This window comes from Aplysia californica, unplaced genomic scaffold (assembly GCF_000002075.1).
Source record: "Aplysia californica isolate F4 #8 unplaced genomic scaffold, AplCal3.0 scaffold00865, whole genome shotgun sequence".
NCBI lineage: Eukaryota > Metazoa > Mollusca > Gastropoda > Aplysiida > Aplysiidae > Aplysia > Aplysia californica.
This window is the reverse complement of record NW_004798135.1, coordinates 120,573-148,038: the sequence shown is the minus strand read 5'-3', so window position 1 is coordinate 148,038 and position 27,466 is coordinate 120,573. Positions and strand designations below refer to the sequence as shown.

General features: G+C 37.4%; 1 protein-coding gene and 1 non-coding gene across 2 annotated transcripts; both read right to left on the bottom strand.

Moving 5' to 3' along the window:
• Positions 1-285: 285 nt before the first annotated feature.
• Positions 286-358, bottom strand: TRNAF-GAA. Its single transcript has one exon. It is a non-coding gene; the product is annotated as a tRNA-Phe (tRNA).
• A 6,496-nt stretch (positions 359-6,854) lies between these two features.
• Positions 6,855-26,944, bottom strand: LOC101854210. The gene is made up of 4 exons (XM_005110212.3): positions 23,925-26,944; positions 21,093-21,326; positions 12,595-12,676; positions 6,855-10,724 (listed from the first exon to the last, which is right to left on the bottom strand). Exons 1-4 carry the CDS (start codon positions 26,277-26,279, stop codon positions 10,525-10,527), a joined length of 2,871 nt encoding a protein of 956 aa, XP_005110269.1. The 5' UTR covers positions 26,280-26,944; the 3' UTR covers positions 6,855-10,524.
• Between the last annotated feature and the right edge of the window lie 522 nt (positions 26,945-27,466).

The following is a 27,466-nucleotide window of genomic DNA, read 5'->3' as shown; positions in this document are numbered from 1 at the left end:
AACGACAGAACATCGTTAGAGAGCAGGAAAGGTGAAAGGAGAAAAATGTAGAGGGTGAAACTTTCCGTCGCTGTCAGGTTTGGAACACGAGACCTACTGAATGAAGGCGAACACCGTAGGCCTAACCTCTAGACCACGAGAGCCCCCTGATCGACCTTCAAATGCTTTATCGTGCATAAATATCATGATAACAGGCTTGATCGAAATTTAGTAATAAATGTACAATGTAACATTATTTATTATGAAAGACAAAAAAAAAAATTGGGCAAGCCGCCGGAGGTTCCGTGCCGAAACCCGGGATTGAACCAGGGACCTTTAGATCTTCAGTCTAACGCTCTCCCAACTGAGCTATTTCGGCTGCCGACAGTACTGGTACTTTAATATATATCAATCGGACTGAATTTTGTGATATTCGGTATCTCAATTAATTGCTGATGAATTTTATTCATAATTATTAACTAGATCTAGATCTAGATCTAGTAGATATATAGGATGTAAACGCATTAATTTTTCTTCGGCATGTGATGCCATGTCACCATTCGTAGGCTTTCATTAAAGCATAAAAGTCAGACAAAAGGTGAAGGTCGAGAAGAAAGAATCAAAGTAGGTTAGGCTACATCATATGTAAATGAAAATGATGCCGCATGAATGGATGGTTATACTGTATCAGAATTCCTGATTTTAAGTCAAATATTGCATTTGACCCTAAAACTTGAAAGAGTAGATCTAATCCTACCGTCGTATAGTGAATTGTAGGCCAAACTTGCAGGAGTTCGTATCTGACCACTGAAAGTAAAAAAACCCACAAAAAAACCCCTCTCTCTCATTATAAACTCATTAACCCTAGAGGCTAGATCTAGATCTAAATCTAGTTCTAAAATCTAGATATAGATCTAGATTCTAGATAGATCTAGATTCTAGATCGTACGCCATCCTGGGGTCATATTTTTTTGTACCCCCCGGGTTGTATTTTTCACATTTTAGAATACTTCTAATCTAGAGTCTAGATTCTATATCTAGATTTCTAGATCTAGAATCTAGATCTAGATCATTTCTAGTACTAAGTAGTACAAAGATCTTTTTGAAACTTTCAGTATTTCTCAAAAAATCATTTTAACAGACTGCTGCTATGCAAAGCGGACGGATTGGATTAGGCCTAACGAGTAAATTTCCTTTTTGGAAAGTGGTGGCACAGAGTTCCCCACGAGGCTACTTTTAATATTTATTTTATTTTTGTGTCCTCTTGGTTTTCTTCCGACAAGTACAATTTCACAATGATAATAATTATTGTTTCTCTTCAGCCTAATAAATCGACTCGAATTATTTGATGCCAGCCCCCCTACAGTACAAATGTACCTGTAGGATAGCTGCTTTAACTCTGTAGCCTACATATAATGATTCTAGGAAATCTAGATATGCTTCTTTTTCCTTCAACAGCATTGAGCCCATAATCCCCCCAGTGGGCATTGACATCATGTTACAATTTAAGAGCTCAATATGACGGTGTGGATTTTGTTTTAGTTTTATAAGAGTTTTACGACACTTGCAACATAATAATTAAGGTCATAATAAGTGCCAAAGATGTTTGATAGGAAAGAAGAAGCAAACATCATGAGAGCACCCATCAACTATCCATATGGTGTGGATGACTCTGGTTCGAATCCCTAAAGTAAGCCTGGGCAGGACTTGGCCTCGGCATTAATGGTACTTGCAATTCTCGTGCCCACCAAGTAGTGTACCATTGAGACCAATTTAGTATCTGGGCAATCCGAATTAAGTCTTGACCGAGCATATAATTATCCCTCAATCAAAAGACAAAATTATTCAAACGCAGAGTAGGCTACAAACTTAGAGTATAGATCTATATCTAGACTCAGTGAACCAACGTCTAAAGAAATGCTCAAAACTGGTCATGTTTCTAATAAATTTAGTGTTTTCAGTTGGTTGTTTTAATTCAAATACATTTTCATCTACCACCCCTACTACTTGCTAGGACTTGCTCGTCCTAGGCGGATTGGTTGAGTCCACTCCTCGATATAAAAGGGGTAGGCAGGCCTAGGCCCGATAAGGCTTCAACTTCAATGCCATCATACTAATACAACAGAAAACAGAACAAAAACCAAACAAACTGAATTAACTATCAGCCAAACAAGTATCACAAAGATGTTCCATACGTCTCAACATAGGTGGTTATAAAGATAACGATAAAGGGAAGTAATGCAGATGGCTTTACTATCAAAGAGACTATTCGTATACTTTATTACATCCCCTGGACCTGGAATTTGGCTTGCGACTTGCAGGTCTCAAGGTGTTACTACTGTTACGTGTTACCCAGGACTTGAGACTTCGCAATTCCAATTGTTGAACACTGTTCTGGTAAGCTGACAAAACGTCTTTTAATTTTTGGTGCCAATTTTCTTCTTTTGAAACACAGCAAGGCTGATCGGTTACCCTATTTGTGTGAAAAAATCAAAGTGAGACTGTGACTAGTTCTTTAAAATTCAAATTTAGGAAAAACGCCTTTTTTAAATGGTTATAATGCTGATGACGGAAAAAAAAACCTCTTAATCTCGAAACTGCTGCGAATTTTTAAAAAGGCGTTTTGTCAGCTTGTGGCATGCTGACAGAGTTGTTTGAGTTTTTTTCGAGGCTCTCCACCAACTAAACTAAACCCATTCCTCTTAAAAGGGGAATTTAACTCGACAATACCGCCTTATAATATTATAACTTAAATGATGATTATCTAACCCAACTCACCTAGCCTACTGCACTACCCTTCCAACAATCCAGAGTTGTTTTTTGTATTTTCCGCAAAAAGCATTACATAAAGTTGATGAAGAGCTCACGAATCATAGTACTCATATTATAGGCCTACTTGGTCACCCAGCTATCGGTACAAAAATATCAAAGAGAGAAAATCTATTCAAGCGTCATACACGCAGACTGGTCTCACATCTTAAAAAAACAAAAAAACAGCCCCCCCCCCAAAAAAAAAAAAAAAAAAAAAAAAAACCACAGCATGTTTTTGAGTTATAACTGAGCTTGAAACTTAAAAGTCAGGCACCTTCCTTAGAAGACCTATGTGTATTTTTACAAGTAAGCAAAAAGCAAAGCAATTAAAACAAGACACGGGTTAACAGTTAACAGTTTAATAATGAAATTTTAAAAGTTCAAAAACCTTTATTATTGTAGAAAAGTACCAAAGGTGCTATTTCATCTGTACTGTCCATACAGCACCTTTAATGATGATATCAAGATGTAATGACAGGACATCAGTGATACAAGCATATGTGGGTGATAGACCATTTTTCATTTTATTACAAGTTAGGAAAAACAATGACATACATAATGTAGGCTACATGACACGATACTGATATTCTTTTGTGCTAATGATTGACAAGTTACAATAAAGTTTCATCCACTTTACAGCAATTATCTACATGACATGATTCAAAACCTACAACATATGTTCTGACAACTTTATCTGAAAAAGAAAGATACCGTCAAAAAATTATATAATATTCTGAGTATCTGACAAAACTTTAAATCCATACTGCAAAAATACCAATAAAGTTTTATTTTTCCTACCTTTTGATCAAAATGTTTCCAAGTCAAGGACACCAAGAGGTAGAGCCTACTGTATAATGTTTGAACAAATAAAGCATTGAATGTGACTGCACATTTGCAGGTAAAATGTTACTGACACTCACGGACAGATACAGGTGAGAGGCACGTCTTTAGCCCAGTTGGTTTCATGCTGGACTACAGAGCTGTTGGCCCTTCATAGAATATGGTACCAAACGAGGCATTCAGATCATCGGTTAATGAGGGAAGTTTTTTAAGTTCTGCACCTATTTAGCTTGGCTCTGTTGGAAATGGGTTTTAAATTCCAAGGTCCTTCCTCTTGAAAATAACCTTACAACTTACAGTGTAGAAAGAGGCATTATACCTAAACAATTTCAATACATTTAACTTCATTTGGTGGATTATGGGTATGAAGGAACACCATTACATTGTAATTTAAAACCCGAATGGACATCACAATACATGTCCATCACTGTTTCTATGTGGTTTTCAAAATTCTTAGAAAAAAACCAAACAATTAACGGCTCAAGATCTTCAACACTTTTTCCTGGGTACACTCGAAAGACTGAACAACAGCAAGAACAAAAAGCACTAAAGACTGAATTTTAGTAACATAAATTCATGTAGGGCCTACATGATATAATATATATGTGAGGCATGATGAAATCAGGCGCTCGTCAAAGTAATGAAATAAAAAAATCTGCATTTTACTACCAGTCTGTAAATTATTTTTTGAATTTTTGTTTTTTGGTTCAATACCTTAAATGTCCATTTCAAAACATTCTTATGTGTGGATTTTATGGATAAATGTTGATTAAAGGCACGAAAAATGTACATTTGCAGTTTCCAAGGACTCCTGAACTATGGAAGTCACCAAACTTTGGCTGCCATTTTCTTGCTAATTTTACTTCTGAAACCAGGCCACCTCACCTGCTTCAATCGCAAATATAATCTTCTCTTCTATCAAGATTGTGGGGGTTTTTTTTTCATCAAATGAGAAGACCAATAACTTCATATCCAAATTTTGGACATGAGGAGTTATTATAAATTATTGGTATAATCTTAAAGCTTGTCTGGTTTCTTCCTTAGCTTGATAGTCCGTGGAAACTGAAATCTTACATTTTTTGGTGCCTTTCATCAACATTTTTCAGTAAAATCCACCCAGAAATATGTTCTTAGTAAGACAAAAAAAATTCAACAAAAATTGCCAAACTGGCAGAAAAATGCTAGCTTCTTCAATTGATTTATTTTGACGAGCACCTGATATATAATATATATATCATCTATAAAAATGTGTGTGTGAGTAAGGCAGTGTGGTGGAATCAGGCGCTCGTCAAAATAACGAAATAGGAGAAACAGGCATTTTTCCGCTAGTTTAGAAATTTTGATAAAATTTTCATTTTTTGGCTTTTAACCTCTTTTATGTACATATAAAAACACATTTCCGCGAGAATCCTACTGAAAAACATTGATGAAAGGCACAAAATATGTCATTTTTCAGTTTTCAAAGACTAGCTGGAGTTACCAAACTTTGGCAGCCATTTTCTCGCTAACTTCACTACTGAAACCAGGCGACCTCATTTCCTTCAAACACAAGTATCTTCAGTTCTATTCAACATAAATGGATATTTTTATTTCATTGGAAGCAAAGCAAATAAATCAGCTTTCACATAATATAAATAACTCCACATGCCCATAAACTGACAAGCGCCTGATTCCATCACATCGTGACACATAATATAATCATAGGATGTAGCACCCTTTGACCATGGTACATTATAAATGAAGTCTGTGTGCATATTTTATGAAGTCTGTGCATATTTCTGCTATGATAAATATATTTCCCTCAAGTAATTAAAGAATTCTTTCAAATTTTGTACATGATATATTTTTCCATTCACAATCCCCGAACACAGTTTGATTTGAACACTTGAGCAATAAAATAACAGCAATATGAATTTCGTCAATTTTTCTGGCCACTATGAACAGTATTGAAACAAAATGTGACTACATGTTCTTCATTTTTGTAAGGTGTCTATGAAACAACAATAATGAGGATAAAAAAAGAAACTGAATACGATAAACACTCAGACTTCATACAATAAATTGGTCGCTTTTAAGGACAAGCGGGCTAACCCAGATTTTGGGGGTTTCCAGAAATCTTGACAAACACCAAAAATGGATATTGCCCTACCTATAGGAGAAGTTTGGTTTCATTGGTGTGTATTATATTTGTTTAATTATAGAGAAAACCCTCCTTGTCTTTTAAAGAAACTGAAAAAGGGGCAAGAACTTTACCTTCAATTTTCTCAAAACAGCATTTTTCGGTATAGCCCCCTTGTGCCTAAAAGTGACCAATTAGCTTTAATCATGAACCATAACAATTCGTTAACTTAGAATTACAAAATTTTATATGACAATTTTGGCCGTTTTGAGTTACTAAAACCAAGAGGTCAGAAACCAAATGTCCTACCTGCTCAATCAAAATCATAGGATTATTCGTAATCGTTATCAAGATATTCAAAGAATTGCATTAGAAAAAGATTGACATGTTGTGAAACTCAAAATGTTTTAACGTCAAATTTCTCAAAACTAGGTAGGCCTACTGAGCAGATAGAACTTGGTAATTCTGGGGTAGCGAATTATATATTCCATGATATCTGCTTTACCTAGAAGAAAAACAAGAGAAAAAACAAAATCACAGATCCATTCAGCTAAAGCAAAGTTCACTTTGCAGTAGCAAACATTAAAGGCTAATAAAGGGAGGTATTACAGGTACAGTTGACACTGACAGTTTTGTAACAAATTTTGGCCTCCAGCAAGCTTGTGGCCTATCCTGGGACTGGTTTGTGATTACACGCTGCGATCAATCTGAAGTATCTCTGTTTGCCGTAGGATCAAAATCAAATTGTTCACACACATGGATAAATTCTTCAAATGATTTTTCTCTTACCGTATTACTGTTAAACTTAATTTTCAACAAAACACTCCCTAAAAAGATTTTGATAAACTAAAATATTGATTCTTTACTACATCACCCATGATGCCATAATGTAAATCAAATAAGATCAAAAGATCTACAGTTACACGTAGGTACTGAAACAATTCGAGTTTTCACACTGGAAAAGTGCATAAAAGTTGGGTGAAGCGTCAATTTCATTTCAAATTTATGCCATTTTTCTCCAAAGTAGTGTTGACAAGTAAAAAAACAAATGTACATGATTTGTGTTCAGTGTTCTTTCCTCTTTCGAAATAGGGTATTTTTTTTCCTTTTAACACCAGGGGCAATTCGTATGGTAACAAGGTTCATGTGTGGATCGTCATGCTCATGGTTATTCAAACACAAACTGACTGGCCATGACAAATGGATATGACCTTATTTCTTGACCATGAAAGTGGTAAAACTACAAAATAAGCAGAGTCAACAACCAATTTAAAACACCAAAAATCGCCGGGTTTTTTTTCAAACAAAACAATTCTTGTGTAGTACCAACAGAAAAGCCACTGGTGCACACATTGGGAAATCTGTGTTTTCTTGGTCAAGAGAAAACATTTAATTGCAAAGCACCCCCCAACCTTCCTCCTCCTGTTTTGTGTGTGATCTGGCCAACATGACATCCACCCAGAGGTACAATAAAAATAAGTTTTCAGCAAACAGTTCACACAGGGTCACTAAAAAAGATGCCAAGAATGACCTCATCAACATGATTGACCCAGCAGGTCAGTGGCAAACTTTTACCTTTAATGAATCTACATCACTGACAACAGTCATCAAGGTTCATACAGTAAAACACAAAATTTAATTGGTCACAATCACTCCACTGACTTCATGAGCCAACTGCCTTCACAGGTCACAGCAGTGTAGACTAAAAGAGTCCTACACACACTGCAGATTCCAGAAGGCCTAAGTTTGACCAGTCTACTGAGGGGAATCTGGAGGGGAGCATATGTAAAAATGGTATATCCCCCCCCCCCCCCCCCCAAAGTATCAAGACTCAATACAATTACAATGCTACTTAAAACAACTTCTCTTTCACTGTTAATTAACCCTTGCCTACTATTAATTCAACAGTCCTGACAATGAGAGTTAAAATGAAATTTAGTTTTGCTTGGCAGGAACGATAGAGAAAGACCAAGTATATAATATGGAAAAATATTTCCTCAGAACTTTTATTACAATTATCGCCTATTAAAATTACTAAAACATAATTTCACAATTTTCTCCTTCAGAATTCTGTGGAGTTTGCTTAAACTGAACACAGTGAATCCCAAAACAGTGGAAAAGTAAAAGAAATTTTTTGGGTCAATCTTTGTCCTATACTATAAATAAGAAAACTGTCAAATAGCGGAGTGCTCCTATTTCTAAACCAATAAGAATTGAGAGAAATGAAGTCTAAATCTTCACCAGAAACCCTCAAGTAATGCAGATCATCAAGTCTTGCGTTCTTCAAGACAACAAAATAAAAGAAAGTGACACACGTATTCAACTGTTTGCTAACATTTATCACAGACATCGATAGGCCTCCTCACTGTGTGCAGACATCGTGACGCAAGGATATCAAATGTAGACCTATGTCTGTTGCACAACCCGCGGTTGGTCATGGCCTATTGATAGTGTCTCTGCAAAGTGAGTTCACATAGAGTAGGCCATACATGAGCATGTGGCGGCACTTTGTGTGTTTCATGATGTCAATAGCATTGGGCAGTCTCACTTTTCTAGCCTAGCCCTGAGCGCAGTACAGCAATATAGTGTGCTGATCTACACTTTCGATCTCTTCTGGCAGATCCACAGATTTTAACTTAAGCTGACTCCACTGTATTATAACTTTGCTATTTAGCAACCATATACCTGCAAATTTCGTGTACATATTCTTTTCAACACACACAAGCACCATATAAACAAACAATACCATATATGCAATTTTTCCTTTTATATTTTGTCTGTCTCGGAATAAAGAAGGCCAGAATGATAATTTGTCCTGTTTGAATTTCAAAATGAGCAAAAACATAGAATTAGCACACTAAAGTACAAAATAGTGGTGCTTTTTCATGGAATCATTTAGTGCATTCAATTTGAATACAAAAAGAGGTTGAAAATTAACTACAGTGGAGTCTGCTTGTTAAAAACCAAATATGGTCAATTTGAAAACAGCAGTAAACCAAAAGAAAAGAAAATCTTTTTTACTTCTTCTATTACTATTAGAGCAACCTCTCTTAACCAAAAACTCGTCTTTTAAACCAAAGAAATTCTGGCAGTCCCACAGATTTCACTTTAAGTTTAAGTTAAGCAGATTCTGCTGTAATTTACAAACTTTGAGAAAAATTTGACACAAGTTTCAAGATGGCCAACTGGAGGGTCAAGTGAAGAAAAAATTGTTACAGTCTTATTCTTACTCCGTCACTTGAAATTATGCAGCATTGAGCATGACTGTGGGATAAGATTTCAAGGTTCTAGTTCTAGACCCTCTTCCGGCAGATAACATTAAGAGAGAGTGTGTGACCTGAAAAATCACAAACAAGATAACTATAGCTGGTCGGAGCACTATATTTTAAAACATGGGAGTCAAAGCCAAGGGCTGGAAGCATGGAGTTCTGATTCTAGTCCTGACAATGAGCTGGCTGTGTAATACATTTCCCTGCTATTTCTTATCTTTATTGTTTAGGCATATTATTTACTGGAATTTAATGGGGGGGGGGAAGGGGTGTTTAGAGAGAGAGAGAACACATACGCACAGTATACTGACTACCAAGTTTGCAGCTAAACTTGTAAAACAAAACATTGCAATGAAAAACCAACACAGAACAACAAGGAACAAATACTACATTTTTTGTATGTCTCACATTACTCAGTGTTTTTCTTCCTTACCCTTGACAGGCAATTTTGATACTTGCCCTGAACTCTTAGAATGGGTAATGATGCCCTAAAATACAGTGAAACATGCATTTATAACAAACCCTGATTCAATAAAAACTGAAATCCATGGAAGCAAAAAATGACTCTCGTTTTTTTATCCATTACAATCAACAACAAAAAAATTGTATTCCCCAAACTTGAGAGTTAATGAGGTCACTTACAGGGTGAACAGCCTGCGCTGATGTGACTTCACACATTTTCTCCCACTATACTATTACTCACTTTAATGCCATGAACATTATATACTCTGTTCCAAGCGGTCATCGATAAAATTTGATTGCCCTGCACGCTAGATCATTTCACACTTAATCAATTGCATATCAGACACTACATACTAAGACTGACCTATCAGAGATACACAGCCATCTTATGCAATCAATCAGAGGTACTTTTCCACATCAACACAAGCACTGTTGATATATATAATGACTATAAGGCTTGTCTTGTGCCTCAGCATGTGCCAGGGTTGGGAGAGGTTGGACGGGCTGCCAGCACAAAAAGGTGGGAGTTTGTAGGGGGGAGGGGGAATTAAAAATACAGTGTTATAGTAAATCACCAAACGAACTTGTAAAGTGTTTTTGCTTGGTCCGGATTGCTTCATGTTGTCATGAACAGTGTGGTCTGCTTAAACTTCAACCAAAATCTGTGGGACCGCCAATTTTTTTTCAGTTTGGCCAAGTTTTCGGTTTAGTGAGGTTTCTCAGGGATTTTATTTTCTTACTGTTTTTGAATTAACCATGTTTGGTTGAAACCAACTCCAATGCATTTTCAAAGCCTCTACAGGTTTGTTTACAAAAAACAAACTGAATAACACACCATTGCAGGCTTTCACAAATTTACCACAAGGTCAAGATCTATTGGCTCCCTCAAGTGCTTCTAGCTGACAAATGATAGTCGTGCCCCCCAGGATTTTCTGGTTGATCAGTGCAGTGGTTAAAGTGCCAAAATAACAGTCTAGGCACCACAATGCACAAAAGTCCTTTCTCAATCGATGCTTGGAAAATGATTTAAGACTCAAATTCCATCTAATTACAGTATGAACCAACAACACAGTCCAAAAGTTCTAACCAAATCCTAGAAGATGTTTGAAAGAGTGGACATTTCATCATAGAACAACTGAACTCCAGAACACACTGACGCAGTCCTGTAACTTCCTGTTCGTTGAGCATTACTCGAGCCAAACCACGATTCAGCAACCGTGAACGAGGGCTTTCATTCATGCGGTCTGCAAAAAATTTTTAAAAAAATTATTATAGAGTTTTTCATGAAAATTGGTAACAAAACAGTTGCTACAAAATATCCTGCAACACTAATCTAGCTAATGTGAAAGACATTTCATTTAGTGGGTAAATATACTCTGTCACATTTTTAAGTATACACATTTTGAAGCTGAATAAAACAAAATCTATGACACCAATTACTTTCAAATTTACACACTGATTACGTGATATAGGCCCTACCTGTCGCTGGTGAGCTGTTTTCAGATTTCTGAACGCGGGAGTGGTTTTGTATCTCTGCATGCATGTTACATGTTTCGTGTTTTTTTAGAATTACTCTTGATATGGCAATGATTTGTTTAAAAAAGAAGCACACATCAAAGCTTTGTCATTTTAGTAACAATTCGCCAGTGATAAAACTTGTTTTGTCTACGTTTCCTGATGTCACGCTCTACGAGAAAATGTGCTAAATCAGCTGGTTGGAATGATCCGCGGGGGTGCCTTAGTATCCACTGTTGCGAGACATTTTAATTTAACACGAAGAACTGTGTACACAACAATGGATCCCGAGAAAACAAAATCAGGAAAGGATCGACACCGCCTATGTGGGAGAAGAAAAACTACCCAAAGAGAGGCTCATTTTATACGCCTGTTGCATCTACAGAATCTTTTCAAAACGGCAAGACTAACCAGAGGTGAGTTGAACAACATACGACAACCCCAGCCTCAGACACTTTCTCAACTTGAGAGAGCATCGCATGAAGAGTGGAATAACATCCCTCAACAGGCAGTGCAGCGATCGATTGATTCAAAGCGGCGACGATGTCAGGCCATCATCAATGCTACTGATCGTGTTACTTTTGTAGACCACCCCCACACTCTTGTAAGTCGTGAATAAACTGTTATGTTAACATTCCGTATTGTTGTAGCTTTCTTCGTATTTAAAATTGATTGAATTCGTATTCTTGAAATTTTAAAGAAAATCGACTAATTGTGAAACTAGCTATTTTCATTTTAACACAGTGTATACTTAAAAATGTGACAGAGTATAGTAAATTTTCTGTTCTTTCTACTAGATAGATGATGGCGGTTTCACAAAATACAAGTTGCTGACATTTTTAAAATGATGGTAAAGACAAAAAGAAGAATAATGGTTTCCCAAGACACTTAAAAAAAAAAAAAGACAGAATATATGGGAACAAAAAAATATGCAGAAACAATTTGTTAGTTTTGTTTTAGTAGAGGTTTTACGGCGCTCTCATTACATAAGGTCATATGAGTGCCAAGGGGTAGATGTCAACAGAGAAGTCCTTACAGGGAATCAGGCTTACTCTGCTCACCTCTCTAGCTTCAACAGCACAAAGTCTGCTTCCACTATCAAGGCACCCTGGAAATAGCGGGTCACAAGTGTGTGACAAACATACAATTTACAAAAGAAGTAGAGGGAAAAGGACGATAGTAAGGATTAGGAAAGAAAAAGCAGCAATTCCCTGTTGCAGTTCAGGCACAATTATGAGCATAACATTGATGAATCAGCCCATTTCCAATTCTACTGTGCATAAGAACGCATTAATTATTAATGTTCCCACTTTGGGATGGCCTAAAGACACTCCAGTCAGTAGCACCGCCTCAGGGGGTACGAAGCAATTTGATAGATCAAATTTTATGAGATGATAAAATTAAAGCTACACGTAATTTCTATAGCTTTTTCTCTTTATTATCATTATTCTATTTCTCATTATCTTGATCTTTCAAAAACACTCCATCATTACTTAGCAGATGTGGTTCTGCATCTAGAAGAATACAAAAAAAAAGAAAAAAAGATTATGCCGAGTATCAAAACAATAAAGCCATACTGGGTAACAAAACAGATCTTACATTTAATGCACTCCGCTGTACTTCGCAATAGGTAATAGAACAGAAATGGATATTCCTGGCAATGTTGAGAGCACATGTTGTTCTGTAAAAAAAGTAAAATGAAAAGACATAGGCCTATATTAATATATATATATGTATTTCATGTCATAACATTGAGCCAAACCATACTGCATGGGATACTAGCCAAAAGATAGAGACAATCGATAAATATATCTTCCTTAGGTGAAAAATTCAATCACTTCTCTCACGGCTGCATAAAATGCTAAAAAGTCTTATCACTACACCACAAGACCAGGGGCTGACATTTGGTGCTAACATCCACTTGCATCAAAACCAGTATCGGTGTCTACTAACAAAACTCACACTCTCACTGCACCTGATTGCGTTTTATTCTTGTTTTAGACATAGCTTTTAAAGAGCAAAACTACTGACCAGGACTCCAGACGTTACAGCTAAGAGAACATATTGAGCCCAGCACATTATATCGAGGTTTTACTGTATTCCTCATTGTCTTTCAGTGCGCATTACCCTTTGGGCTTGGAAGGGGATGAGGATGCAACAACAGATGTCGTTACTGTGTCGTGGCGTCATACACACCCACCCTTCATACCAGGCCTGGGATTCAAAACGATCATATCTTAAAAACCCTACTTTTCAGGAGAAGCAAAAAAACTGATTTTCTCTCCACACAGATAATTTGGGGATGTGATTTTTTTCCATATTACAGGTTGAAAAAAGTTACGATATTAAGGCACTGATTGCTTGGCAACAAAACTATCATAAGTTGAGTTACGATAGAAGTTGAAAAACTTCCTTTATGAATTACATAGTATTGAATCTCAAGTTACGATAGTTTCAATGCCAAGGAGGACATATTACAATCTAATATACCCAAGGATAGGATACCAGTATAACATACATCTTTCTATTTCAATGTAAGTCTGCGGCAACAAAACTATTGCAACCTAGAGTAACTATACTTTTGTATTAAAAAGAGATTTACATTTGTTTTTTAAAGTATTGTAAGTCAAAATACGATACTTTTGTTGCTACGATTTCGCCGCAATAAACTTAAGATACATGTTCATGACAGCATAACTTTTTTATTTATTGAGCTTCTTTATGGTACACCGTTTTGACATAAGATGCCCTCCAGAAAACAGTTTAACATATCTTTTAATGCAAAAATATCGTAACTCGAGTTACGATAGTTTTGAAACCCAGGCCCAATACTCCCCTCATTGTTTCAAAGAGGTGCACTTACTATGTAGACATGTTGATTGGTTTAATATGATTGTATTTTTACCATAAGTACCACTTGTGTAAAAACTGCTGCGAAAAATCTGACGATGCCTAATAAATTGCCCGGTTGCATACTACTTGCGGCCAGGGATTAAAAAAAGAGCACTTCAACTCAGTTGTATTTATATTTAAGTTTAAATCAAGGGAGTGCTTACTTAGGCCACACATGGCCTAAATAAGGTCAACCCCCCACCTAACATTATTTAGGCCACCTGTGGCCTAAATAAGGTTTCCTCCTCCCCGGAACATTATATAGGCCACATATATGCTCAAACTCAAACTACCCTTTTCAGGTAACTGAGTTCGTTCCACTTTCGTAATGGTGCACCTTTCTCATTGAGTACAGTTTTGTCTCAGTGTACAACTTATAAATCATAATCATAATGAAAATTGTAAAAACAAAGCACAATACTCGAAATTTTGCTCAATCCCAGTGGTTTGAATGAGGGCCAGATTTTTCCTTCCTGGAGGGGCAAAAGCTAGTCTACCATTTTGGCACACTTTGGTCAAGTGAAAAGGTCAAATCCTCCGAATAGACTTATGGATCAAATTTGGAGTATAAAAAGTGTGTACACAAACAACGTGCCTGCCTGAGTCAAAGTTACACTATCTATTCTTTGCCTGAGTGGCACTCTCTCATACTGTCTCGTATTAGTAGTACAGTACTAGTAGGCAGTTTAGTGAACATGCACGCAGCAGGGCGACTCGGCCTCGATACGCCCCGTAGATTTTTGTGATCGGCCATGAAGCCTCCTGTTTTGATGCGTCTAAACAACTCCGTTTTGTTAATTGCACTGCCACGTCCGACAGGCCTACATTTTTTTTAAAAGAAAAGAAAGATAATCAAAATGGTGGTCTTCGTGTGAAAATCGATACGGTAGAACTTGATATATATTAAAATTTGTTTCTGAAAACAAGGCAATTTTTACAACGCGATGAAATAAAAACTACTGGCTGTGTTATCCTGTATATACATGTATACATTATGAAAATTCAAGACCTATTATTATTTTCCAAGATCTTTTGACGCCTGAGCTGTATAGGTTGAAGTTTTCACAACGCTAATAGGGCTTTCCGTAAAAATGCATAGATCTACAAAAGCCGCACCGCCGAATCGACTGTACCGGCTAGTCAGCGACCCCAGCACCCCGCTCTCCCCTGCACACTAGTGATAACGTGTTGCTTGGGCATCACATTATTCAACTTAGATTTATACATACAGCTATGGTGACTGACAAAACAATTCACAGGTTGTTGTTTTTTTACCATATACAGTCAAACCTGCCATGACCGCCACCTCTAAAGACGACCACCTGTACAAATGGCCACTTTCCATTCCCCCCTTGCGTTTTTTCTATATAATTTAACTGTGTAAAACGGGCACCTGTCCAACGCCGCCATGGCCACCATATTTTATCACACAATCTCTATCACATTAAGCAATAACACCTGTCTTAGGCGGCCACCTTAGTGACTTCATTGCATTTTGTGATAAATTGTGCATTGGCCCCTGGCGTTGTGGGCGAGCTGTCATAATTCAATCACCTGTCGTTGTTGTTAGGTAGTCCCTCCAACCGATCATGTTGCGTAGGCCCCTCCCACTGTTGACCAATAGTAATAGCTACCAATTTTCAACTGCTGGTGAGGTAAGCGTGTGATCCCTTATAACCCATAAGCCCCGCCCAGAACTCATACACAAATCGTAAGTGAGATGAGTGGTCACTGTTTACCCCGTCTGTAACAATGGACGTTGACGTGAACTTGTGACAGAAGCGTCGCTCGTTCTCCGAGTGGTGGCGACCCATGTGTTTGTTTTAACATGGCACTCGGTCTTCCTCGTCTGACACATTTCGTTTTATAGTCACCCTTGTGCAAAATCAGCAACAAAATAAAAATTACAAACAAAATACAAACCAACAACAACAACAATTAAGACCACAACAATGCGGCTTCTTTCGATTGGGACCTCAGATGGGATTTGTTTGTTTTCTTCATCTTGATCAGTCCTGCCTAAGACGGCCACCCGTCTTATACGGTCACTTTTCTCCTTGACAATGGGTGGCCGTCTTACACAGGTTTGACTGTATTTGACTTTTGAATAGTGCAAGTGATAGCTAAATCTAGATTCCCCGTCTTGGATCAGTAGTAGTAGGCCTAGGCTAGAAAAAGTAGCCACAGAGCAAAATGGTGAAATGGTATGAGTTTAACGCCCCTATCAACACGGGACCTCCTAATTTAACGTCCGTCTCCGATAGGACCGAGCCAAGTGGGAAGTTCGTGTAAAGTGCCTTTCCCAAGGACACAACGTCGGATCGAGCTGAGGCTCGAACACCGGAACCCGCAATCTCACGATTACGAGTCCGGTAGCAGCCAGAGAGCCTACAGCTGCAAGACCTAACTTATTGTTATGCCTTTGAGCTTTGGAAATGAAATAAAACGAATTGTACAATTCTAGTTAATTCTTGATTCATCATCTAACTATATTTTCCAGAGTTAATAATAACAAATCTCACCATAACAATTACTTTTACTTTTATTAGATAGATACAACTCCCCCCCCCCCCCCCTAAATTCTGTTTTGCGCAAACTTACTAGATTCTAGTAGAGAGCAGAGATTATAAGCATCTGCTCAGTCTTTCAGTAGGCCTACATAATAATTTTATGTTATTATTTTCTGGATATTTTTACATTATCAAATTGTGCCATTTTCTTTGATAAGAATAGCATTAGCAGTGGAATTTTTAGAAAGCGAGCCTCTGACTCAATAATTTTTTTTTATTGTGCTAATCAAAGAAAATGACTTATTCATAATAACTGAAAACAACAGTTGTCATGAATAGTGAAGAAAAGTGTGTGAAAAAAAAAAGTAATGAGGTACACTATAATTTGTCCAAAAAATTGCCAGTGCAAGTGAAGATCATAAGATGATTTTGTTATTTTCTGGTCATCTTTCTACAGTTTATTAAATGTTCCAGTGGGCCTACTACTATGTATCTGAAGAACATTTTGCTTGATTTTGTACTTGAAAGCATAAAATACAGTTTCACACAAATGTATGTAGGCCTACAATACTTTGAATAAAAAGAATAAGTAGCTGACTTATGGTCATTTGTTTTTTTAACGGAATCCGTTTTACTTTGAGAAAAGCGCTAAAAACAAGTTTTAAAATTTTAAGAATGCCCATAATATTAGGGAATTACTACCTAGTTGGCTTACTCTTTAACAATCATGAGCAGTTAAGAAAAACAAAGAGAATGATGTAGGATTTGTCTAAATATGACCATTAGTAGCAGTAAGGATATTGCCCATTTTGTCCGATTATCATTGCAGGTGATTTTTATAATCACTCTGCACTGTACCTTTATAAGTACAAAAAAATATTTCTGTGACTTTGCAAAGAGGTGTTTTGTAGTTGTGTGCATTATATGTAAACTTCTCAACAAAATAAAGTACATTTGGACCGTACAACTCAGGTAGACACTCACGAACACAATAACACTCACACACTTACAGTACACACATTACACACACGCATACAAAAACACTATTACATTTACTCTCTCTCTCTCTCTCTCTCTCTCTCTCTCACTCACCACAACCACACACACACACAACTCCTACCCTTTGTCCACTTTTCATTCATAATCATTCATCTACATGTATTTTGAAATAATACCCCTCACAAAATAAAAGATCAGTAGAATCTTGATCTTGCGAATACATGATTAGTTCTAGAAATCTACTTTAAAAACAAACTGCTGTATATATGATCTAATGTAGTAGGACTAGCCTATCAGCATAACCATGCCATTCTAATCTGTTGCTCATCTCAAATCCTCAAAATGCTTAGACATTCAGAGTTGCCAGGTGGCAGTGTTACTCTAGATTCTGTTAAATACATCATATTTGCCGGGATGATTTACCAAACAAACATATAAAAAAATAATAAAGAAATTAAACAAACCACTTTTTTCCCCCAAAAAGTCTTTTAAAAAATTAAGAATGACGATTAAGGTTGAAGTTTAACTGGAATAATGTCGAACCGAGTCTGCCCACCATGGTTTTTTTCTTCTTCTTTTTAAAACCTTGCCTTACCCTAACACTAAACGATGTTACGCTACACCCCGAGGTCCACCTATCCACTTTTGAAGAAAATACGTATAAATTATTAATTAATTCAGTACAGGTAATTCAGACATGTACCAACGGCACGGGTTTTTAACTGCAGATTTGTATACAGAAAAGGACTACACCCTGAGATCCACCTATCCACTTTCGAAGAAAATACGTATAAATTATTAATAAATTCAGTACGGGTAATTCAGACATGTACCAACAGCACAGGTTTTTAACTGCAGATTTTTATACAGAAAAGGACCTTAAATTGATTCTAGATTCATTACATGTCCTGCTGTAATTGAAGATGGATGTGAAGAGGGTTTCTTTCTCTCTATTTGGCCTAAATAAGGTTAGGTGGGGGGCTAGCTTATATAGGCCATGTGGCCTAAATAAGGTAAGGGAGGGGGGGGGGAGGGTTAGCTTATTTAAATAAGGTTAGGGAGGGAGGTTTAGCTTATTTAGGCCATATGTGGCCTAAATAAGGTCACCCTTAAATCAACATAACCATTTGACTTAAACAAATGTAAAGAAAAAGATGTGCTGGGACCCAAGAAAAAGATCAAATTGAATGAAGATCAACTAAAGCGACTTCAACACAAGTGAAGTTGACGGTATTTAACCTGACGTCACTTTTTAAAAAAAAAACTGCATACAGTCTAGCAAAGCACATTGTAAATCTGGCAGGACATGAAAATGTGTATAAATGTCTCAAAGTACGACTCTTAAATGATATCAAGGGCGGCAGACAAAGTTGGACAATTAACCATTTAACACCTAGAGTAGCGTTGCCTGGAGCCTATCATTGTGCACCTAGAGCGTAGAGCGGCATTGCGCAGTGAGTGTCACATCCATTTCTGTGAAGTCTAGAAAGAATGTCTGATTAGAATTGACTTTAAAGCAAAATAGAGTTGTTGTTGTTGTGTTCTTTTTTTTCTTGAGTTGAATAGTCGAAAATAGAGTGTGTGTGAATTTTTAACGTAAATACATTATATAATTATATATATATATATATATATATGACAAAATGGGCTGAAAATTGGACAAATAAACAACAAAAAACTTTTTAATACATAAAAACTCAGCCTATGAGGTGATCTTAACCAAAACAAAAACATATTCAAAGTTCATTTCTCAGTCTACCATTTCTAATTAGAGTCTCTTGAGGAGTTGGTTATTTTTTAATTTGAAGAAATAGATGGGTAACGAATTAGAACCCAATAGTCACAACTATAATGGGAGAAATAAATAACTCGCCCACACTGTATAGCAGTGGAAACTGGCTCGCTGGAAGCAGTATTCTTTTCCTAATACAATTGCATTTTTTCCAAATCGTTTTATTTTGTACAAAAAAATTTTTTTAATAAATAAATTAATTTAAAAAATATATATAAAAAAATAAAATTAAAAAAATATATTTCAAAAAATAAAAAAATATATATACACATGTATGTGTATGATAGTTCTAAAGGAAAATCTTTTTCCAGGATTTTGGGGCATGTATCAGGACACATCTTGAGGAGCTAAATGCTTTAAATTATGCCTTTTATGCCACATCAACATTTGTTTTGGGTTCATAGCCACTCAGATTTTAAAAAAAAAATTTTTTTTATCATATCTGCTTGGATTAGCAATTTTTCCTTAACTGAGCCATGAGAAGCATTTCCTCTTATTTTACTCCACCATGGTACACTCACTACTAGTAGACTACAACTTCACCAAGACCTCAATGCAGAATGACAGGAAGTTGTTGCTTGTTTGCTTTGTTTGAACAGAGACACAATAATGGTCATTTAGTTAGTGCAGGGAAAAAGTAACACATAGACAAAAACAACAGCGGGAAAGTAAAGCAGTAGTAGGCCTAGAACCTACCAGTGGCGCCCTCCAACCCCCAGCCAAGTTGTTGTGTATTGCGAAACAATGAACAACTATTGAAGAGGAAACGCACTGACTCACATTCAATCATACAGTACAGGAAACATCTTTTCACATGACAGCAAGCACCCTCAGCGAACTGAAGTGTATAGCCTAGGCTGCTCAGACAAACCTCTGATGTATACTACATCCTTGACCATAACCACTGTCCTTGGTTTTTAATAGAGAGGTTGCTCTCTCTCTGTCTCTCTCTCTCTCTCACTCACTACTTTGGTAAACAAAATTTGCTGTAGCGTTTTATAAGACCTACCCTACCCCTCGCTGACATCAGTTTTTTTCAGTAAGGGTGAGTTGTTTATGCCGTATGCGTGTTTTGAAAATGTAAACCATGTTGAGAGAGAGAATAGCAAAAGAGAGAGAGAGAGAGAGAGAGAGAGAGAGAGAGAGAGAGAGAGAGAGAGAAAGAGAGAGAGAGAGAGAGATTGGTATAAGTGTAGGCCAACAATCCCTACTTAAGCTGAGGGTACAAGTGTAGTCAAAAATATGGGTATTGACAGAAGTGTTCAGTGGTAGATCTAGCCTTGCCTACACACTTTATTTGGGTGTCCAGAGTCTGCGGTCCTGTGTAGTTACGAATTGCTATCTCATGTGTCAACAGCCAGCACACTTCCTCTTCAACAGAAATTGCACAGTATGCAACAACTTGCCAGCATTCTTCAAAGTCATGTATAGGTGAACTTGTAGCAGAGAGTGGACTATGACATAGCAAAATAGGCAGAAAGTTTTCTTGGTCGTGTAAAACAACTGATCTTGGTAGATGTGAATATTATTTATTATGAGGGGGGAAAAAAGTTTTTTTAAAAACAACCAAATCTGCATGACAATTTACACAACATGCATGTTGGCATGGATAAAAGGAACTCTAGAATACCTAAAAACATCTGACCAAATAGTCCAACTTTGACCATAATCCTCAATATCTGAAATTTGTACACAAAACGAATAGGTTTCGGCATTCCACTGATTTCATTATTATTGGAATGCTAGATTGTATAATTCTAAATTAAAAGAAAAAATTCAGGACTTGAAAATTTCTTCATTAAATGATGTTCACTATGATGCCTGCTAGACTGGAGTGGGTTTTTTTTCATCCAATTTTAATTAATTTCATGTTTTTAAAGTTTTATAAATACGTTTCAACTTACCGCTGAATGTAAAGAAATGACATCTCTGAAACAAGGAAGCAGTGCAGCCACTGACGGGCCACATTTACTGAAATGAACAGCACCAACATTCTGTTCCAAGAGCAATCGTCTTATGACAAGCAAGACCAGCTTGGGTATTTCCAGTGTGCTGAGAAACAGTACCTTCGACTCACAACAGTGCAAAGTTTTGTAGAGTTGTGACAATTCACCAGCCAAGAAGAGCAAGCATTCATTCTATCCCGGACGAAAGAAAAAAAATAATTTAGAGATTTAGAATGAAACAAAACACATTACATGAGAGAAAGAGAGATAAAATTAAAATGCAACTTGATTAAAGTCAAAGGACATGCCTATATACTGACTGGATCCCTACGTTATTCATTAATTTTAGTTGAAAATTCAGTTCTTGTTTTCGTTTACCAAATAAAAAACAACTTTTTCAAAGACATACTTTAGTTATCAAGACAACTTTATTTTCTACATTAAATTTTTCCATTTTTCATTGAAATGTCATCACATGTAAATGAAAATCATGTCAGGCCACTCTGCTATGTTCAGCTTAACTCAATAAATCAGAATGCACAATTCTCAAGCCTGCTAGTTTCACACACAGCCATGGAATATAATCCTTTCATAAATTTGCTCTTAATAAACATCACTCTATTTTTTATTTTATTTTGCATCCTTTAAACGTGGAACCTCTTGATTTATCTAAATACTACTATCTACAACTACAACAGTGCTTGCCAGCCTGGGCAATATTGCCCACTTGTGGATGATTTGGTAATTTTTGTGGGTGATGGTGATTGTCTTTATAGACCAGGAGAAGGCTTTTGACAGAGTAAACCATGCAAAACTCTGGAAGACACTCAAAAAGTATGGTGCGGCGTCAGAGGACAAATGTTAGATAATGTCAGAGCTATACCAACAGTAGCAGCTCAGTAAGAACAAAGGAAGGCAATACAGACTGGTTCAAAGTAAGATCTGGAGTACGACAGGGATGCGTTCTATCTCCCCATAATATATATATATATATATGGACACAATAACGCAAGACGGAAACCAAAGCCTAGAAAACCTAAATGAATTTCTGTTCACAAACGACCAATGTCTTATTCATCATGACCAGCAAAGCCTCCAAAATCACACTACCAAACTCAACAACAGCTGTGAGAAATTCAACATGAAAATAAGCACATCAAAGACAGAAGTTATGAAAGTGAGCCGAAACCATAGTCCCCTGAGCATCCATGTCACCAGTAAACAACTGAAACAGGTGAAGGAGTTCAAATATCTTGGCAGCACTTTTTCTGAAAACGGGTCCATAGACAGAGAAATAGAAATGCGAACTCAAAAAGCCAACGCTGACACCTACCAGCTCGCACCCCTCCTATCTCATCCAAACATTTCCATGGACACAAAGAGACAGCTTATCACCTCAATATTCATACCAACATTATGTTATTTATACAGTGCCAGACCTGGGCTTTAAGCAAAACCCATGAAAGTAAAATCACTGCATGCGAAATGAAATGTCTCCGCAAAATGCTTAACATCACGAGACGAGACAGGCAGAGAAATGAAGAAGTAATAGCAGCTATCAGCACTGAGTCCTCCCTGCGTTACAAAGAAAGATAGAGGATAAAATGGTTTGGCCACCTGTTACGCATGTCACCTGACCAGCCAGCCTCGAGAGCCGACAACACCAAGCACTTGGGCTATAAAGGAAGAGGAAGGCCACGCAAAAGGTGGATCGAGGTTGTCAAAGAAACCCTAAAGAAAACATTATAACATCACAACTGAAAGAGCTGCGGAGTTGGCCTACCATAGAAAACTGCATCCCCCCTCGATGCTTAACGGCAACAGAGGATGAAAAAGTAAAAGTAAAGTAAGATGGTGATTATCTGAATAGTGACAAGTATTATTAGATGCTCTGCTTGGAAACACATGTGTGGGCAGTACAATTTTTTGGGCTTCCTAAAGGTAGCAATTTTTAAAGTGGTCGCTGGCAATAAGAAAGTTGACAGGCACGGATTATCGACGACAGGAGGACTGCCATCTGTTATGCAAAGGATGTTTTCCACTCTGCACTTAAAAGGGTCAATTCCCACATATAGGAACGAATTATTGAGTATGACTAAGACAGAGCCCAAAGTCTGAAAGTGACAGATTTGCTAGCATTAGCATCTGTCTTATAAATAAAATAGCCCATTGCCACTACTGGGTTATTGAGGCAGGACAAACAGAGACAATATCTGCAGACCAGGGAGTGATGAGGAAAAAGTAAATAATATGACATAATAATAATAAAAGTAATAATAAGTACACCAACATAAATATTAGTCTTTTCGATCAGAGCATAAGCAGGGAAAAAGACAGCGATGTATACATGTGTGACAACAGACAAGGCAAAACAAGAGAAACTTTAACATGGGTCTGAAAAAAAAGAAAATGAAATCATCCGGTAAACAGTGTGCACACAAAAAAGACACGCTAGGATCTTGAACTCACTATCTTGCGAAAAAACTATTAAACTTAAATGAGAAATTAAAACACTTAAAAAAAGGAGAGGGGCTCTGGTGGTCGAGAGGTTACAGTGTGTGCCTCTCATTCGATAGGTCTTGGGTTTGAATCCAGAAAGCCACAGGAAAATTTTCTTCTAAAAAATGTTCTCCCTTTCCTGCTCTTTAACTATGCTGTCGTCTGCTTTTGTCTCCACTTTCTGCCAACACCCCCTCACCTCTTTTGCCCCCATCCATAAAACACTTTAAAAAAAAAAAAGTTTAACATTACAGTCACCAGCAGAGAGGAGAACAAGAAGAAAACACTTGCCTCGTTCCTTGATGATACAATCCCAAGAGAGACTGCATGTTGCAACGCAGAGACCTGAGCCAAACTTTCAAAGGATATCAAAGCAGGGTCTTCTCCATCACAGCTTTCCACAGTTGCAACAGAAGAAAAGAGCTGTTCTTGTGACTTAGACAAAATCATGCCACATAATGTCTGCAAAATTAGCTTGAGGCCTTCCCTATTTCCCTCCTTATTCACTGACAATAAAGAGAAGGCAGACGAATATCGCGCTGCTGCAGAATCACAAAGGTTCCTTGTGAATAGACTAAGATGCAATTCGGTGATTATTACAGACAAGTTTGTTCCATCTCCAGATAACACTGCACTTTTGAAGTCATCGGTAGAGATTGAAAAGACACCAGGATGTTGCTGCCAAAGGGATAAAATACTGAGCGTAACAAACTGTCTAAATGGTCCTTGTTCACTTTTTTCTATTAGAGCTTTCACGACTTTTCCAGTCACTTCTTTGGTTGGTTTATATGAAGCAGAAAAATCTAGCAATAAAATTAATGCATCCAGCGTGTTATCGAAGTCCAAAGCAGCCTCCACTATATCAGTGTGGTAAAAACTGAATTCTTTTTGTACTGCAGTGATGGAACTGCAGGGTAAAAGGACAACTGGACTTGATGGCATCAGAATAATATTTCTTTTTAAATAAGCCATCTGTTTTGGAAGCCCAGAAGCTGTCAGTTTTCTTGGGAAAACTGATGAATCTAAATTTTGAACCTGTGTGTCTTTTGCCACACTGTGAAAATCACCTTGATGATGAAGAACACTGCTGTTGCCTTCCTCAACCCCTGATGATGGACTAGATGTGCGTGTGTGACGAGAAACATCACAATCAGACACTTCATCTAGGGAACCAGACTTTAAACCACCGGTTTTCAAAGAGGTAGAACATGTTTCTTTTTCATCACTCAAGCATCCTTTCAAGCTTTCCTTTTGGACTATCTTATGGGAATTTTCCCTTTGTTCAGTGTCACTCTCAGTTCTGTCTAGAAATGAATTGAACGGCAAGTCAGAAAGGAGAAATGGCACAGACCCTACTAAAGGTTCTGCACACATTTTTCCAGCAGTTGCCTTTTTGTGAAAGTTAATCTCCTCATGAGGTACTTTTGCCTTTGAATTCAAATCATCCAATGTATCTACTGAAGTATGCAATCCTTGCTGCACATTTTCTTTTGATGATGCAGACCTATTACAGCCATCCTGATGATAAAACATGCTGTTGCTTCTCTCAAGTACTGAAGATAAAGAAGAAGTATGTTGACTTCTGTCCGGATCCCAAGGTATACAGACAGGCTTTTCAACTGGTACATCATACACTGAATCACCAGCGTTCATGGAAGACAAAAAAGCTTGTGTTTCTTCACATTTATCCTCTTTCCTGATTTTCTTTTCTGACACATCATGGTTGTTTTCACTTTTCTCATAGCCACCATCATTTCCACTGTTGAAAGAATTGCACAAACTTTTAAGTCCATGAAAGGGAAAAGATAAAGTTTCTAATGGCTCAGCATTGATTCTGTCTCGAGTCTTTTTTTTGCAAACCTCATCCTCTGTACATGGCACTTTTGTCTTCCCTGACGGATTTTGCAAAGAATCTAATACCTCCCAAGCACTTTCTCGATCTGTTCTAATCAAATGTCGGCTTTTAGGAAGTGCAATAATATGATTAACATGGCCCTTTGATGAACAAAGTTCTTTCTTGACCATCGATACATTTTTGAATGATCCACCATGTCCTCGTTCGTTTTCCTTTGGCTTTTGCTCAAGTTCAAGTACTTTAAGATCTACATTACTGATGTTCGCTTTTGTTGAAGCAATAACTTGAAGATCAGGAAGGTCATCAGGTGGATCAATTTTGTTATCTAGTGCAGTTTTATGGCGCTTTTTCTGAGGCCTTGATACTGAATCCGATTTAACTCGTTGCAACGACAATTTCAATTTCTTTCTCGGAACACTTTCAGGATACCCATCTGAAATGGAAGGCAACGTTTCATGAATTCCATCTGTAATTATGCATGAATCACCATCTGATAAACTACCTTCTGAATCTATAACAACAACATTCATATCTGAGTCTAGATCTAGATCTAGATCATCTAGATCTATAACATCATGGTGATCAGAGCCGGATGAAATGGAGATAATATCCAAATCAAAGTTGGACGAAACAACATTGGCGTTTGAGTTTGAGCTTGATCGACAATTACTATCATATTTTTTGGTGGACTTCTCAAACTTTTGTGGTGTCGATGAACTGACCACAACAAGTGGCAGGAGATCTACTGGTGATGTCGTACCCAGATCTATGCGGAAGCTTTCGTCACCCATAGGACAAGATAGCTCTGTAACCTCAGATAAAAAGCTTCAAATCCCATCAATCGACTTGATCAAAAACGTATTTTTAACGACATCGTTGTCATGTTCTGCACATGGTTCAAAGACATGGAGTATCTCGCCTTATGATGAAGAAACTGAACGTCCCGGGTTCATCCTCGGCCACCCCTCCAGGAACACAAACAATATAAAAGATACTATCTGAACTTCAGACATTAAAGATTAACGCTGTGCGGCAACCAAGGATCTTAGAATAAATCGCATTTTTTTTTTCATAGTTTCTTTCTTTCTGTGGAGTTTGGTAGATCAACAGCAAATCGCCCAGTCCTAAATACTGTCCCTAAATCTGACTTTCATCATGCGTAAGTGAGTAACCTTTGGATCTTCTTCTCCATAAAAAGTCACGTTCATTGTCGGATTATTGGTGGGACAGACATCGATGTTTAGGTTAGGCCCAAAGGAGGGTCCTTGGTTAGGCCCTAGATTTCTACACCAGGCCTTTTCAGTAGATCTACACCAATCTTCCATCAGCAGGAACGGTAAGGCCGCTCGTTGCCCCTGACAGCCTGTGGGAGGCCCTTGGGCAAGACCAAGAACCCACTTAACCCACTAGGCTATAGCCTAGCTTGCTGAATGTTCACTTTCGTCTGTCCATGTTTAAAAAAAACCTTATACAATGTATCTCATTTATTAATTTACCTATTCCCAAGAAACTTTGCATGGCACTTCCGCTGGTCAGCGATCAAACAAAAAATGTTATATGTTTTAAAAAATCTTGATCCAGTAGGCCCTAATAATTTAAAAAAGGGTTTTCTCTCTGGGCCCTAAAGTAAAAATTGCTCTTTGGATGCATACACGGGATTCACTTTAACTTGTTCGCTTTCGTCTGACCGTGGTTAAAGCAAGATGAAATCGCCCTGACCAATTTTGCATGGGTCAGGATGACCAAGTCACTGCAAACTAAGGTTCCGACCCGTTTTCTTTGATGAGGTAAACCAAAAGCGTGTCACAAAAAATAGTAATAGGGGATTTACAGTACAGCATACACCTAAAACAGTTAAAATGTTGACACATTTTCTTCAACACCACACTTTAGTACTCGCTTTAGAAAAACGATTCAAGAGACGGGGGTGAGTTTTCGAGACTCACATGGAGCACGTGGAAGGGTGAATACATCTACA